At 38.2% G+C, this 15,150-nt stretch overlaps 1 protein-coding gene across 1 annotated transcript in view; it reads left to right on the plus strand.

Annotated features, from left to right (window-relative positions):
* Positions 1-15,150, plus strand: part of WNK1 (WNK lysine deficient protein kinase 1) — a gene marked incomplete at its 5' end in the record, with an annotated part of 99,873 nt that overhangs the window by 25,764 nt on the left and 58,959 nt on the right. Inside the window, 3 exons of the mRNA XM_008949455.1 lie at positions 7,436-7,608; positions 11,228-11,448; positions 13,468-13,625. Coding sequence (XP_008947703.1) covers positions 7,436-7,608; positions 11,228-11,448; positions 13,468-13,625 — 552 coding nt within the window. The remainder of the gene's footprint in view (positions 1-7,435; positions 7,609-11,227; positions 11,449-13,467; positions 13,626-15,150) is intronic.

Below are 15,150 nucleotides of genomic sequence, written 5' to 3' on the forward strand. Positions count from 1 at the left end.
ATGGACTTCTTCAGACTAGGTCCTGAGTGATGAAAGCTTCTGTTTCCCTTCTGACTGATCATTGAGAGTATTATTTCCCTCCTTCCTCCCACCATCCATTTACCCAAGTGTATCTTGATAGAGTTGATATGTAATTTATTTCTTTAATTCTGACCTCTGAGCAGCATCAGTAGAATTAAATACGTTTGCTGTATCACTTACCTGTATCAATGTTAAGAGAAGGAACTAGAAGCAGTTTTATTGTGTGGTGTTTTAACAAACCAACTGCATCTTCTAATTTACTTTGTCTTATGTTTCTATTGTTTTGCATTGAAATGCCAGAAATGAAAATAGAGAAGAGAATGTAGAGGTAGGTGCTTTTCGCTAGGAAAGTGTGCAACTAGTGGGATTCATCCTTTAACTTTTCACTTAGGTTGACTACTTGTGTACTTTCCTGAAACTTAAAGCATTTTGAATACCTTGTGTATTCAAGAGGAAGCCTACAAAAAGTATTTACACTTAGTTATCTATTACATGTTTTAAAGTTTGTGATTATTTTAAGCCTACTCTTTTTCAATTGTTATTATAATTTAGTGCTATTTTTCTCAGGGTTTTTTGCTGACTCCACAAACACTGTCTGTGGCTTATAAAAAAATGATTCTTCTTGTGGAGATTTGTCAAGCAGTAATGTGAAATTGTATTTTCAGTAAGTGTTAAGTTGGGATTGTTTTGTTCTGCTAACTGTGCTCAGGGACTTTCTCTTCACACTAGGATGGGGAGGAAATGGACTGAAAAGTTTTGGGCCCTTCACCACAAGAAAGATATTGACATGCTTGAGTGTGTCCAGAGAAAAGCAGCAAAGCTGGTGAAAGGTCTAGAGCACAAGTCTTAGAAGGAGTGGCTGGTGGAACTGGTATTGGTTGGCCTGGATACATGCTTGTGGAACAGCTGCTGTTCAGCTCCATTTAGTCACTTTTTTGTGTTAAGTCGTTTGTAGAAAGGCATCCTGGTGGAAGGATCTGTGGAGATCCCTGATCAATTTTGAAGTCTGTAGCTGTACAGGTATTCCTTTTCAACAGTCTCTTCTGTCCCATTTTTTTCTCTCTACCTGGTCTGTAACACTGGAAAGTATGAAGTGTTTGTGTTGACACAAGAGTAGATACAGTTCTTATGCTCTGAGACTGGATACCAACTGTGTAATGCTGGGTGATTTTTAAGCTCACTGGATTCTTTGTTGATATTTTGTTAATGTAGCTCAATGGTCACTGTGCTCTTTTTTCCTCTTGGCTGCTAGATTTTTTCAGGATGAGAACACTGTAGACCACAAAGCCTCAGTTCCATTAACAGTGCTGAGTATCAGAGCGCAGTCTTGCTAGCTTCTCCTCTGATGACCTCTAATTAACCTTGCCTAAAAAGCTTGCAAATCCTTTCTCATATGCTGCAGAAATGCACACAGAAGAACATTTGTCTCTTCTGTATACTATTCCTTCTGAATAATGGGCTGGGAGCTGCAGTGTCTCCTCAGATTTTCAGACATTTGGAAAGCTTGATGAAATGCTGCTTGGTGTAACCTCAGCACAGATAGGTAATTTATCTTGGTTGTGATTCAGACTATCAATAATTCAACAGCTCTTTGAAGTCTGTCATGGCTGTGCTCTTTCAGAGGACGCCACTTGAAGACAGTTCATTGCGACTGATGCACTGTGCGTTCTGGTGCAGCTCTTTGGATAAAAGCAGTAGTGTACTTGAAAAAAAAAAAAACCTGCCAAAAAACAAACCCCAAAACAATAACCCACTAGCTATATCTGCAGCTTGGCTACATAGAATTCCTGAACCTAGCAGTAGGATATGCAGAAAGCTAGTAAAACCTGTCTGTAGTGTATAATGTGTCCATCGTTCCTGTTTCTTCTTTATTGGTTATCTCCCTAATATTATGAAAGAGGGAACAGCTCTCTAAGTTGTGCAGCAGCTCATGCACTGAGATTTTTTTAAAAAAAATCCAGTTTAGTGTTAATCTCTTATCACGTGTCAGTCTACATGTTTACAGAAGATAGAGACTATGAGAAGATTTCTGAGTCAGGTTTAGTTCTGCTGCGCATAAAGGTTCACTGGCACTTTGGCTATGTTAATTGTACTTGATATTAAAAAACAGAAAACCACCTTTGAGAATGTGTAGTGTGAGCTGGCAGACCTAGTTCCTTCCATGTAGCGTATTCCTCTTGCTATCCACTTCTTGGCTATCCTGTAGCATGTGTATGAGAGTGAAGTGCAGTGTGTTGTGCATAACTGTGTCCGTTTAACGGCAGCTGAATTGTCCTAGAATTTAGCTCAACCCATTTGTTGACAGTTAGTAAAAATTAACAGTGGAAGCAAGACCCTTCGTTGAGCTTGGTCTGTTTGAAGAGCAGACTCAAATTGTCCGAGTCAGGCTCTGCAACTGCTTGTGGTACTGTGGTGTGTGATTTGCAGATGTGTGATTTCTTGTCATGATGTTAATAGGATAGAACTCAGAAGGACTGTTGAAATTTGGAAAGGAAAATTTATATTACTCAGTAGACTCAATGGCTATGTGAGCAACCCTACTGATCAATTTAGGTGCCATAAATGTGTTTTCTATCATTAAGAATACTGAATTAAGCCTTGGCTGAAAAAAAATCACCAAAGGAATATAGGCATTTTTTGCTAATGAGCTTTGGTTTTTGTGGCTTGGTACAATAGCTGATCTGGGGGATTGTTTTGGGTTTGGGTTAAGTTTTTTTGCTTTTATATAAAAGACATCTAAGTACCGGGTTAGAAAGAGGGTAGTAACGATTTTGTGTGTAATTCATGCTTCTGTAAATTAAATACAGTAGGGAACGAGTAAGCCTGTACCTGGTTTATTGTGAATCACCAAGATGCTTGTTTTATATTTAATAATGTAAAAACCTCTGATAGCTCTTTCTTGACCAAGAGAAATAATGGGAGAAGCACATGGATAAATGGAAACAACCCAGAAAAACGTACTGAATTGTTCTGAACTGAACAATTGTTTCACTTGCTGCCTGTCTCCATTCAGACCCCTGGCACTGCAGAACCACGGGTCATGTGCTGGGAAGCCTTGCTGTTTGTCCTGGCTTGTCAAAACAAGTTAATGTAGGTGGAAAGGAATGAATGAAATGATTGGAGTGGGCTTGATGCATCTGTTTCAGTTTGTTCGAAGGGCAGCTCCATGATTGTGGTGTGACACAAGTCTTCCAGGGAAGCTATCAGTTCAGGAAGAGCAATGCTGGCCATTTTATAGGATAGTTACATCCACTTTAGGAAGTGAGCTCTCATGCAGTTTGACTGATTTGGTTTTTTAAAATATTTGGGCTATATCAGCTTGGCATGTGCTGAGATACAAAAATGTGATTTCCTAACTTCTAGACTTAGGACCTTGTCTTGTCTGCTGAAGGTTGCTTCACTAAAATAGACTGGTCTCTTCTTAAAAAAAAAAATAAGACAGAGGGTGTCCATTTTTTTTGGTTAGAAGAAATCCAGAATAAATTGGTCTTTGAAGGAAAGAATATTAAGTCATGTGTTATTAACTTCTCTTAAAGTGGTGGTGTCTCTGTAAAATTGTACACACTTTCCAGGCTATGGAAAGGCATCTGTGTCTTTCTATTTTGTTTAGTTTTGGGCTGTTTGATCTAAAAACAAAAATAAAAATCAAAGAAAACACTGAAATTGTTTAAACAATCATATACTTTGTGATACTGGAACTTTAAGATATGAACCCTGTATTTTTGCTTCCAGATGGAAACAGCAAATACGTGCTGAAATGATCCATCTATATACCTATTTAGACTATGAGTTACAAGAAAAAGGCTGCAGGGGATAGGTCTGCTTATTTGACTCACCTGCAAGATAATTTAATCAAATCTAGTCCTTATTTTGAGCCATGTGCTGCAAACTTTGTTATGTCTGTAGAGGTGGAGATAGAGCTGAGGGTCTTGCATTTCTGCAGACTCCTCAAAGGCCTCAGTGGAATCTGAGTATTGCCCTAAGTAGCTGCCTCACTGGAAAGACACACCTGGGCTTTTGAGTCTCTTGGAGTGTACACTTAACTGCAGATTGTGAAAGCTGTCTTCTTCCCAAATTCTTGAAAAATGCTATTTTAACTTCTCATTAAGTGATGATAGTTTCTTTCTTGCTGTTACAGCTCTGCTGTACTGCAGCTTTTGTCTCTGGATGTCATGTGATCCCAAGATGTTCTCATTTTCTGCCTTTCCCCAGGTATTCATACCTACTGTGGCTGGTAGCACCATTTCTCAGTGCACCAAATTACTTATGATGCTCTATTTTTTTTGCTTATCTCAATATTTTAGTAGCTGCAGCTGCTTTAGTGTCTTTGTACAAGAAGGAACATAACATTGTTGATTTTACCCGTACTAGCAGTTTTACAGGATCCCAAAATGTAGTACTCATGATGGGTTTTGTCCTACTCCATTTCTGGGCAGTCTGGGAGACCTTCTGGAGTAATGTTTTAAGGTTCTAATGTATGGAATGCTCAAGTTTTGAAAATGTGCCTGCCATTTTTTAAATTGCATGTTAGCCTGTAGGGTAACTCTTGCGGGTTGCATTAGCATGTAACTTGTACAAGTCTGATCAGTTGTCATTGTGTATACATGTGGATTCTGTTGGTATAAACATACTGGAGATCTCATAATTTCCTGAACGTTAGGGTTCTGTTTAATTGTTTTTTTTTTTTTTGGAAGGGTATTCAACCTTGTCTGTTACCTAGCATTGGGAAAAGAATCTGAAAACCTGTTATCAATGGGTGTACGGGTTCTGTATCAAAATCAGGGTAGTTAAAGGTAGGATGCATCACTAGTCTCATGAAGCAAATGACCTGTATCTTTCTTACAGCCCTGTTTGACGTTCACTTTTGCTGCTGCTGCTGTATACAAAACCATAGCTGTCTTCTGTGGGTGAGATGTGTTGGCCTGTGTTTCTGTCCAGACTTGTCCCAGATCATTAGGATACTGACTTTCAAGGAAGTGTTGAATTAGTTAATGTATTGTCAATGTCTCGGTGTGTTTTGGTTGGTTTGGTGGTGTGGGTGTGGTGTTTTTTTAATGCCAGTACTGAAGTATTGAGTGTTTGTTTTAAATGGCACAGCTAAGTTTGCAGGAACATCATGCTACCATTGATGTCACCAGAAAGAAAAATGAGTCAAAATATGCATGCCAGTTAAGAGTCTGCTCATTGATAAGAGTGATAAGCACTTGTTAGATTCTGTTTGGGGCTAGAGGTACAGTGGTAGGGAAAACTGAATAAGGCCCTTAAGGGAGATTAGGTTTACATAGATTTAAATGAGAACTTAATGTCAAATGTAGTCTAAAACTAGTTAGTAGTATTTGTGGTAGGTTACGTGTTAGAATACATGGAAAAAAAGAAAATTTAATCCAAAAGTGTGTCTAAAATCTTAGTTTTGGACAAAAATGACTGAGTTTTTGTATTACATAACTAAATTTTAAAATTATGTAACAGTTGCAGTCTTAATAGTTACCATATATAATAATTTACAACTATACACTAGTTTTAAAAGATTATATGGATCAAGTGGCTGAGAACTGCTTTATTTTACTGTAAGAATTATTGTGATTTTGTGTTGCTTGAAGCATTGTTTCTTAGAATCATATGTGTATGGTCTGCTGGCTGAGGTACCTATTGCAGCTCACAGCTCTTCTGTATCACAGCTGTTAGTAGCAGTCAAGGTTAACTGGTTTTGAACAGAACTTGTGCTGCCCTGATCATTGTGATGAAAGGAAAGCTATTAGATAATACAGCTCAAGTGGGAGTATTTTTTTTCATATTAACCCCCCAAAAAAACCCCAACCAAAACGCAAACAAACAAAAGCCCAAACAAAGAAAAACAGGCAAGCAGACATACTAAAATGTTTGTGGTGTGTTTCTTGACATGTTGTATTGAAATCTGTGCAAGAGTTCTTATGAAGTAGTGAGAAGAGGTGGTAGTGCTAACTTCTGCAGAGTGAAATTATGGCAGGATTAAATGGTTTTGATGTCTGTAGAACAAACTTGTGAGGCTTAAGAATTTAGCATATTCCTGAGAACTGTAAAAGTATGCGTGAGTGACATTCACAGGCACTGATGCCTGAGGCAATTTCAAACCTGTTTTCTAAGTTTCACATGGAAGACTTTTACACCTCTGAAAATTGGAGCTTCATCTGGAAATTAAGTTGGGCCATGCCCAGAGATCATCTGTGAACCTCTTAAAAACAAAAAAAAAAGTTAATGATCTAAGTGAATATAGGATGGTTTAGATATTAGCATGGCTGAATGGTATTGAGGAGACATTATCTGAAAGCAAAGGAAAGAGTAGTTACTGCCTGGAGCACAGTAGGAGGTTATGAGCAGTACAAATAAATACTTTTATTACCACCTTTTAATTAAAAAAAATATGCAATGACTTAACATTTTTACTTGGATTTGATAGAGGTCACTGATAATTCCTAATAAGAGTTAGAAACAACAATTCTAAAATTCTGGACTTCAAGTACATCCTGGTTTTTTTTTTTTTTTTTTTTTTTAAATACAAAATGCATATGGATCCATTTTGTGTCAGTTGATAAAACTGACTGGTGTGACCAGTGCATTGGTAATGCCTTGGTAAGGTGAGAACACTGAATGACACAAGGAGACTGTTTTGTCTTGATGTGCAGCTTATTCTGGTAGTAGTTGCTCAGAGTCTTGATGGTATCAGACAGCTGGTGGATGGTAGATAACACAACAGTGTTGTTCAGGAGTACTTTTTCATGATCTGTCTCTGGCCAAAAGATTGCTTTCTCTCTCCAGTGTGAGTTATGTTTTTGTTTTCCTTGGTGCTAGATTACAGGAAACTTTCTCAATCGTGAGGTGATGCTTTTAATCAAAGAAAATCCAACTCATTCACCTGTTCTTCTCTAGTTACAAATATGTACTATGTGTTGGAGAGGCTTGATGCTCTACACCCTATATAGAGGGTTAATCCCATCTGTTACCGTTGGTCTGGATAGTATACACGTAGGAATAATGAAATATTGTTATGGTACAGCATGAGAGAGATGCTTTAAATAATCCAGTTTTGTCTACTTTTGAACACCTGAGCATTTGAGGACATTCTATCCCCCTTCCACATGAAGTCAGGCAATGACTTAAATTTATGAGAGTAGTGGAGGAAGAAATAGGAAGAGGAGACAATCTACAGACTCATAATTCTCATGTCTGAGAACAATCAGATTGTAAGGAAAAAATATGATAAAAGCCTGTAATAGAATGTCTTCTAAGTAGACAAGGGTAATTGCAAACCAAATGGCTTTTAAGACTGTTGATTCTTACTTGTTCACCAACTGTACACAACTGTTTTTCAAGTTGCTGCTTCTCTGAGTAAGAAGGTAAAGCAAAGCTTTCTGATGTACCTTTTCTTTTTTATTAGGATCGGAAGCTGTCCAAATCAGAGCGACAAAGATTTAAAGAGGAAGCTGGGATGCTGAAAGGGCTTCAGCATCCCAATATTGTCAGGTTCTATGATTCCTGGGAGTCTACAGTCAAAGGAAAAAAGTGTATTGTTCTTGTGACAGAACTCATGACATCTGGGACATTGAAAACGTAAGTAAACTAAGGCGTGTCAAAGCATGTAAGAATCATTAGCACAAATTCAGAGCCCTAGAAATAGATGATATTTCAGAATAGATGAGAATAGAGGCCTTTTGTTGAGGGCTAACCTTCTGTAGGGAAGTTCTTGTTTAACAGGAGTCTTAGTAGCACTGCAGGGTACAGTAGAACATCTTTTAATTTGGCAAGCTTGTCAGATTCTTCATTGTGAAGGAAGTCCTGGTAAGCACATGCAAAAAAATTTGAGGTTTTGAGAGCTCAGGAATAGAGTGCTTTGTTTTCACTTCTCAGAATTTTTCAGTTTCCTCTCCAGCTGCTTTCCATTTAGCATGAGCTGGTGTGTAAGGTTCAAAGCATGAATTAATTCACCTATTTTGGGAGGTTTTGGCTGTTACTACAATACAAATAATATGTAAAAGAAAAATACTCCAACACCTATTTTAGTTGAAACTTCATGAAGAAGTACCTAACAAATCTGAAGGTATGCAGATGCCTGCAGTTTAAGCTGTGAAGTAGCTGAGTGAAAGGAGGGCTATTTTTAAGCCCGAGTTAAAGCAGAGGCCAGTGGATCAAGCCGTTGGGAGGGCCCTCTAGCGGTGTGGAGCCTGTGGGGAGTTACACCAAAATGATGCTTCTGCCTTGTGCTGGAGAAAGTTGCAGAGCTGTAAGTTTGTTCTTGAGCATCCAGTCATTAATCTATTGGAAATAAAGCTGCCAGCATAGAAAATTCAGGGATTGTGGGGCGTTACCTTAAGTCAGTGCCCATTTCAGTCTTGGAGAGGCATTCAAATCCTAAATGTGTAAGCAGGCTGGAGGAGCTGGAAACAATTTGTAATCTATTTGGTTAAAATAGCCTGTGGATATCTTGTGTTTTTTTTTTTGTGATGCTTATTGATAGCCACAAATGGACATACTTAAAGAAGGAAAAAATGGCTCTTTGGGAGTCTGGACTGCAATTACAGGAGAGTGTTTGTCTGTCTCCTGAAATAGTACTGGAGTGCTAAAGATACTGGAACTTTCTTTTTAGCCATATGTTCAGGGGAGACTTTGCTGAGGTTATATGAGGTATTTCAGATAAAATAATACATCTGTGGGTTCCTTTGCTGTTTTCAGAGCAGTAAGAATGTAAGGGTTTTACAGCTCTGTATAGATGCCTGTGTTCTAAGTTACCTAATTTTATGCTAGAATATGTTGTGTTAGGTCTAACTTTTTTCTCATTTGCTTCTTCCTTTCTCTCCCTCACCAATTTTAGTGTTTGGATTGGCTTGTTATGTGGTGACATAAGCAAGATGATAAAGTAAATAATAGACAATTCTAAAGTAGGGTGTTGGTAGGAAGAAATACCTCAGATTTGCTTGGTATAGGGTTATTGTGTACTTGGGTATGAATGTATTTTTATTCAGAAAGAACTAAGAGGCTCTTTAATAAAGATCTTTTAAACTGTGGACTTCTGGCTGGGTGTTTTCCCCACTATTATATAGTTACATTATGATGTAGTTTATTCTTGTCCACTTTACTTGAGACTTGACAGGTAAAGTGTATGGGAAATTTCTGATGTGCCCAATTTAATGTCATCAAGTATTTCCTGTACTCCTGCCATACTCCTAGATTGACACTGCACACTTGTATTTGCTTATGATATTTGGCTGACTAATACTTCCATATGTTTATTCAGTATGTTTACATTACCTGCATCTAAGTGACATGTGACTTAGTTCATGACGGTGTTATGGAAAAACAGGAGCAGTGCTGGGGGATGCTCGGTGATGGTTGGACCCTGGTCCTTTAACAGTGAGATGCTGGCAGTGGACTAGCATATTTGAAATGAGGAATGTAATTAGGGATTCCAGATGTTGAACTGAAGTGCCCCTACCATGTGATCTTTGGAACAGGCTCAAGAGAGCTGAATGAGGCTTGTGTCAATAGCAAGAATTTAAGTGGTAGCCGATGTGATTCAGAACCTCCTTCAGTTTGTCTCCCTCCTTGGCCTGGCTTTTTCCTTGCCTCCCTTTACATTGTTTTGAGACTTGATTTCCTTCTGGAACCGAGTCCTTATTACTTTTGCAGATCTGTTTTTACAGCAGGATTATTGCTATCAATTTGATTTTCCACATGTTCTTTTCAACTGGAGGAGATGAAGTGAAAGGGATTAATAAACTGCATTTTTAAATATATACGTCATATAAAATCTTAAATTAAACTTATTTGTTTAATATAAGTATATACATTACAATAATAAATATATTTTATGTATTAATATACTATATATCTATTTATCATGGTTTCGTCAAAAATTTTCTCCTGATTAAGTGAGTACACAGAAGAGACTGAGCACTACCATAGAATAATTGAACACAGTTTGGTTATTTAAAATTGCAGTTGCTAGACTCCATGCTGGCCACAGAACTTACCACTAGTCTTGCAGTAGTATGAAACTGGTCTTTATCTGAGAGTTTGGGTAATACTGTCTGAATAAGAATTAAGTCCTTGCTCTATGCAGCATGCTAGTTCCTGTCTCTAAATGTATTTTGGCCCATACTTTTTCAAAAAGGAAAACAGCTCTTCATTCAAATTGTGTTACCCAAAGAGAGGTGAGAATATACTGCTGGAAAGCCCTTGAACACTGTCATAGGTTAACCCATCCACTGTGTGGCATGTCTAATCTGTTGAAGTTAGTGTAGAATTAAGATCACAGGCTAGGTCACAAGCATTGGAAAATGTTTTTGGTATGAAATTTGACTCTTCTGACATGGGTTTTAAACATTGACAAGGTTAGAAGATTTCCAGTTAAATCACAGCCTACCTGAAAAGGGATGCTGACTTTATGTATGAACTCCTCTATGACAATTGTTTGGCAGAGCCTTTTCAAGGATTTGCCAGCCCTATCCATATCTGTTCATAGTTGGGAGTAGTACCAGGCAGATTCAGCTGATCAGACCCATTTCTGCACCAGGAAAGTAATCTCTAAGGCTTTCTAATTTGCTTGACAGCTCAAATAAATTTGAAGCAGGTTTAAAACATAATCTGGAAACCTTGACCAGAGTGTTTAGGCTGGCATTGGTAGCTAAGGTCTAACGGCTGCGGAGCGCTCAGTTTGCAACAATGCTGTCCTTAGTTGTTTGGTATTAGTGTGTTTGCTCTAGTGCCCCACCTTCCCAGCCAGGGAAAAAGTTGTAACTAGGATAAAAGGTTGTAACAGGATAAAAGGGAAGAAAGAAAAAACACCTTTTAAATGAATCAATAAAGAATTGTCATTATGTTGAAGCTTTTAAATCTTTGTGAGGGAAGCAGTGCCTTGAAACTTAGCCAGCCAACTATCTAATTACCATAGAGTGACTTTGTACACATTATTAGCTATAGGTCAAGCATTTCACATTTATCTTTGAATGTTAGAGTCCCTTAGCTAGAGGAAGGGGCATTGGTTTTAGGAGAGCGAATTGTCTTTAACTCCTCAGAAGTCTTGAAGTATCCAGGTAGATTTTAAAGTAGAAGGTGAAGCTGAATATGTACATCTGTTTAATTACTACTTTTTTTTACTTCAGAATAGCAAATGATATAGAAAAATCTACTTGTTAGCAGAACCTGTTTAACCTACTGTTACTTTTTTCATTAGGTATTTGAAAAGATTTAAAGTGATGAAAATTAAAGTACTACGAAGCTGGTGCCGTCAGATACTGAAAGGCTTACAATTCCTCCACACACGCACTCCTCCCATTATTCACAGAGACTTAAAATGTGACAATATCTTCATTACTGGCCCCACTGGATCTGTCAAGATTGGAGACCTTGGTCTGGCAACCCTGAAACGAGCTTCTTTTGCCAAAAGTGTGATAGGTAAGTCTCTCTTGTTTTGAAGGCTGGTGAGCCAGTCTGCCTATTCAGAAACTTGAGCCTTTTTAAGAGCTTCTGTTAAAAATACGATTTCAAAGGTACATGGTCAAAGCCTGAAAATATATAGGCTTTATTTTTTGGCTGTGGAGGTCATTCTGTGTTCCTGATGAAATCACATGTTGAAATTTTGGTTGTGTTTTTGGTATTTGTATATTAAGCATTTTGGAATATGGATTTGTTGCCCTGCCCAACAGTGTAGTGCAACATTGTTGATAAAACCAGTCTTGACTACCTATAAATCTTAGCTTTGGTATGATGCTTCTTCAAGAAATGTGCAAATGCATTTTGGTGACCAAATATCTTGATATTTAGCATAGCCTTAATTTATACAGTCAGTGGGGTTTTTTTGATTGCCACCAGGGGTTAATATTAAAGCTCTTACGCTTGATATACTTTTATTTCTGATTACTCATCAAAGAAATTAAATATATGTATTGCATCACAGTCAGACTGTGGTGTAATGCCTTACTCGGGGAGTCTACAGAATGGATTGGTGGAAGTTAGGAGGATGTGTTTGGCTTGTATTGCCATATACTGTCTCTGTTCTTGGGTAGCCATTAAAAACCTTTTTCAGAAATGGTTTGATCAAACTACTGTGGTCTTTCTTGTGAATTCTTGAAAGGATTGGTTTTATCAGCTTTGTTTTTATAGTTGGGTGAACACTCTGCAGGGAATGAAGTTGCTCTTGCTTTCAGTATTTAGAGCTTGCTAAAATGTGATATTACTTAACAGTCCTATACTAGATTCCTAGAAGGGATAAATGCTGTGTACCTGTAAACTGTCTTGCAAGCTGTTGCTGAATTATTTCCTGCTTCTTAACCAGGTCAAAGTATTAGTAAGAAAGATAAGTACACAATGGAAAAAAAAGTAATTCTTAAGCATACTTGTCACGTTCGAATTTGTCATTGGAAAGCTACCACTTCGTATTTAGCTACCTATTAACAGCTAGCTGTTGGATAAATGACTGCTATAGCATTCTCTTTTTTGGCTTAGTATGATTGAAAAAAAAGCAATATGGCTATAGAATGATCTGCAAACTCTCTTGAACCTGGTGTCTGCAGGAAATAATTCTGTGCTGAAATTTGGAAAAATCCAACTTGCATCTCTGGCTTGAAGTAAATCTGATTATACAACGCAGTCCCTTTGCTTGCAGAGGGAATGCTGTGTTGCTTCACTGGGCAATAATTTTCTGCACACTTTTGAAATGGGACTTGTTGAATCTCACGCTTTATGCCTGTAACTCAATCTCTCTGTATTTCTGAGTATTTTTGACTGTAGGATGTCCCTCACTAATGCCTGTATCTGCAGTAGGCCTATAAATATACTGCAGGTGTGGAGGTAAGTATATGAAGAAAAGGGCTCTGGTGAGTGGCCTTTGCAGAAAATTACTTTTAAAATCTTTTTTTCATTAGGGTCTGTATTTGTAACAACAGAGTTTTTCATTGCAAGGCCTTTCCTGAGCCATTCTACTTCAAAAAGTAGATGGAGAGCACCAGGTCAGAGACTAGCTGTGGGCTCTTACCAGTACTACTACTTTTGCAGCAGAGGGCAGTCAGGTAATTTTTTGAAACAAGATTTAATGTGCCTCCTTTATTACAGGGAGAAAAGGTAAGTGTCTTAACTGTCTTTAGTATTTGGTCTGCAGCCTATGGCTAGTCTACAGTCTTCCAGTCTTCTAATCTCCCCTCCATTTGACTCCGGCTTGATCCAGTGTGTTTTGATACTGATATTAACTGGCATCAGTCCTTTCATGCCATTCTTATTCCTCAAAGGCCTTGCAATGGAAGACTCGCAAAGTGTATTGATACAACAGAGTGACTGAGGGTTTCCTCCCTCTTCTTTTTGCCTCCACTTTCTCTTGTCTCACAGGTCTGCCCCTCCGCTTACTCCTGCGGTGAGTAACGCCAGCAGCCTCTGCTCGCTTTGAGACATTTAGAGTCTGAATCGTTCTTTTAATTTAAGGTACCCCAGAGTTCATGGCCCCCGAGATGTATGAGGAGAAATATGATGAGTCCGTTGATGTATATGCTTTTGGGATGTGTATGCTAGAGATGGCCACGTCTGAGTATCCTTATTCCGAGTGCCAAAATGCTGCGCAGATCTACCGTCGAGTGACCAGTGTAAGTCCCTCCCCACTATCAACTCTAAAGCTGCTGCTACTACTAGCAGCAAAGGAGTACAGCTGGGTAGTGTGGTACTCTGCAAGTGTGTGTGGGGAAGAAAGAGAAGCTGATGAGGTTTTTGGGGTGTGTGACTGGAAAGGTATAGGATGGTTCAACTTACCAAACAGTCAGAAGCCTGTAAAATATGTGAATGGAAATAAAATACTGTATGAGTTCATACTCTTCCTTCAGTATACAAGAAGGTACTGCATAGTGTTTAAAAAAACCCAAACAAACAAACAAAAAAAACCACAAACCAAACAACAAAACACATTAGAATAACAATGTTATTTTCTAAGACGCTGGGGGCTTGGTGAAAGTATTCCAGTCTTGAAGATTAGCTGCTAACTTTGTTTTCTGAAATAAAGCTGGATCGCAAACTGAGGGCACCTTGGCTCAGCTGCCTGCCAAATCACAAATTGTTACCTAGAGTGATTTTTAAGTTTACAGTTTACTGAATTCCAAATAGGCCTTAGTTACTGTGTGTCAGGTGCATTTATAAGTATGCAGTAGAAATACTTGATAAATATCAGGAAGTTATTCCAGCCTTAAAAGTGGTAAGTGTAGTAGTGGTGGTGGAGGCATTGCAAGTGCAACCAAGTCAGGCTGAGAAGCCAAGCAAGAGATGTAAGTTTGCCCATCTGACTAGATTAAGTGGAACCTACAGACCTTGATCATACGAAGAACTGTAGTGTTAGAAATGTTCAGCTAATGTTTGCTATTCTTAGGTATGTGTCTTGGCTAGAGTCAAAGGAACATAATTTGGATGGAATTTTTTTCTTAGAACAGACACCTGATCTAACTGCCCTTCCCATTCCTTAAGAAGTGTTAGGAACTTGGTTGTGGTGAGAATCAGCTTTTCAGTCAATCTCAGTCTTGGAAGTCCCCAGGTTTTAGAGCTGTCTTTTCCCTCGTCTGTGAAGTACTGAGCAATAGGAAAGCCTTGGAGGGGCTTCTAGCAGACAAACTTACCTAGAGACTCACCAGGGTTCAACTTACTACTTGCTCATTGTGATTGATGCTTCTTTCTCCCCATTGTTTTTGGTTGACTGCTGAACTGAGTGGATAAGAAACATGGGTAGTTTTTTCAGTCTGTCCAACAGCACCTGCTACTCTACTCAGCTGATGGGGGTTCACATATTCCATTTAATTGTTGATTTTTTTTTTCCTGCTCTTTAATCTACTGAATGAGACATTTAAATGTACTTTGATATGAAGTGAAAGAAAACTTGTTTCCTTTCAGAATGAGCAAAGGATAGGAAGGTAACCAAAATTATATGTATGTTCATCTTCTAGGCAGAGAAAGAAAAGCTGTGTGCTTTGTTATATTTGGGTTTATTTTATTGTAGTCACACAGTGGTTTGTTAAAAAACAAAAAAAAACCAAAAAACCAACAAACAAAAAAAAAAAGCCAACCAAACAAAACCAACCACAAATAAAACTTGAGTAACTTTCAAGGAAGGCTTTCAGTGTAGAAAAGACA

This window comes from Merops nubicus, unplaced genomic scaffold (assembly GCF_000691845.1).
Source record: "Merops nubicus isolate BGI_N331 unplaced genomic scaffold, ASM69184v1 scaffold11301, whole genome shotgun sequence".
In the NCBI taxonomy this organism is placed as follows: Eukaryota; Metazoa; Chordata; class Aves; order Coraciiformes; family Meropidae; genus Merops; species Merops nubicus.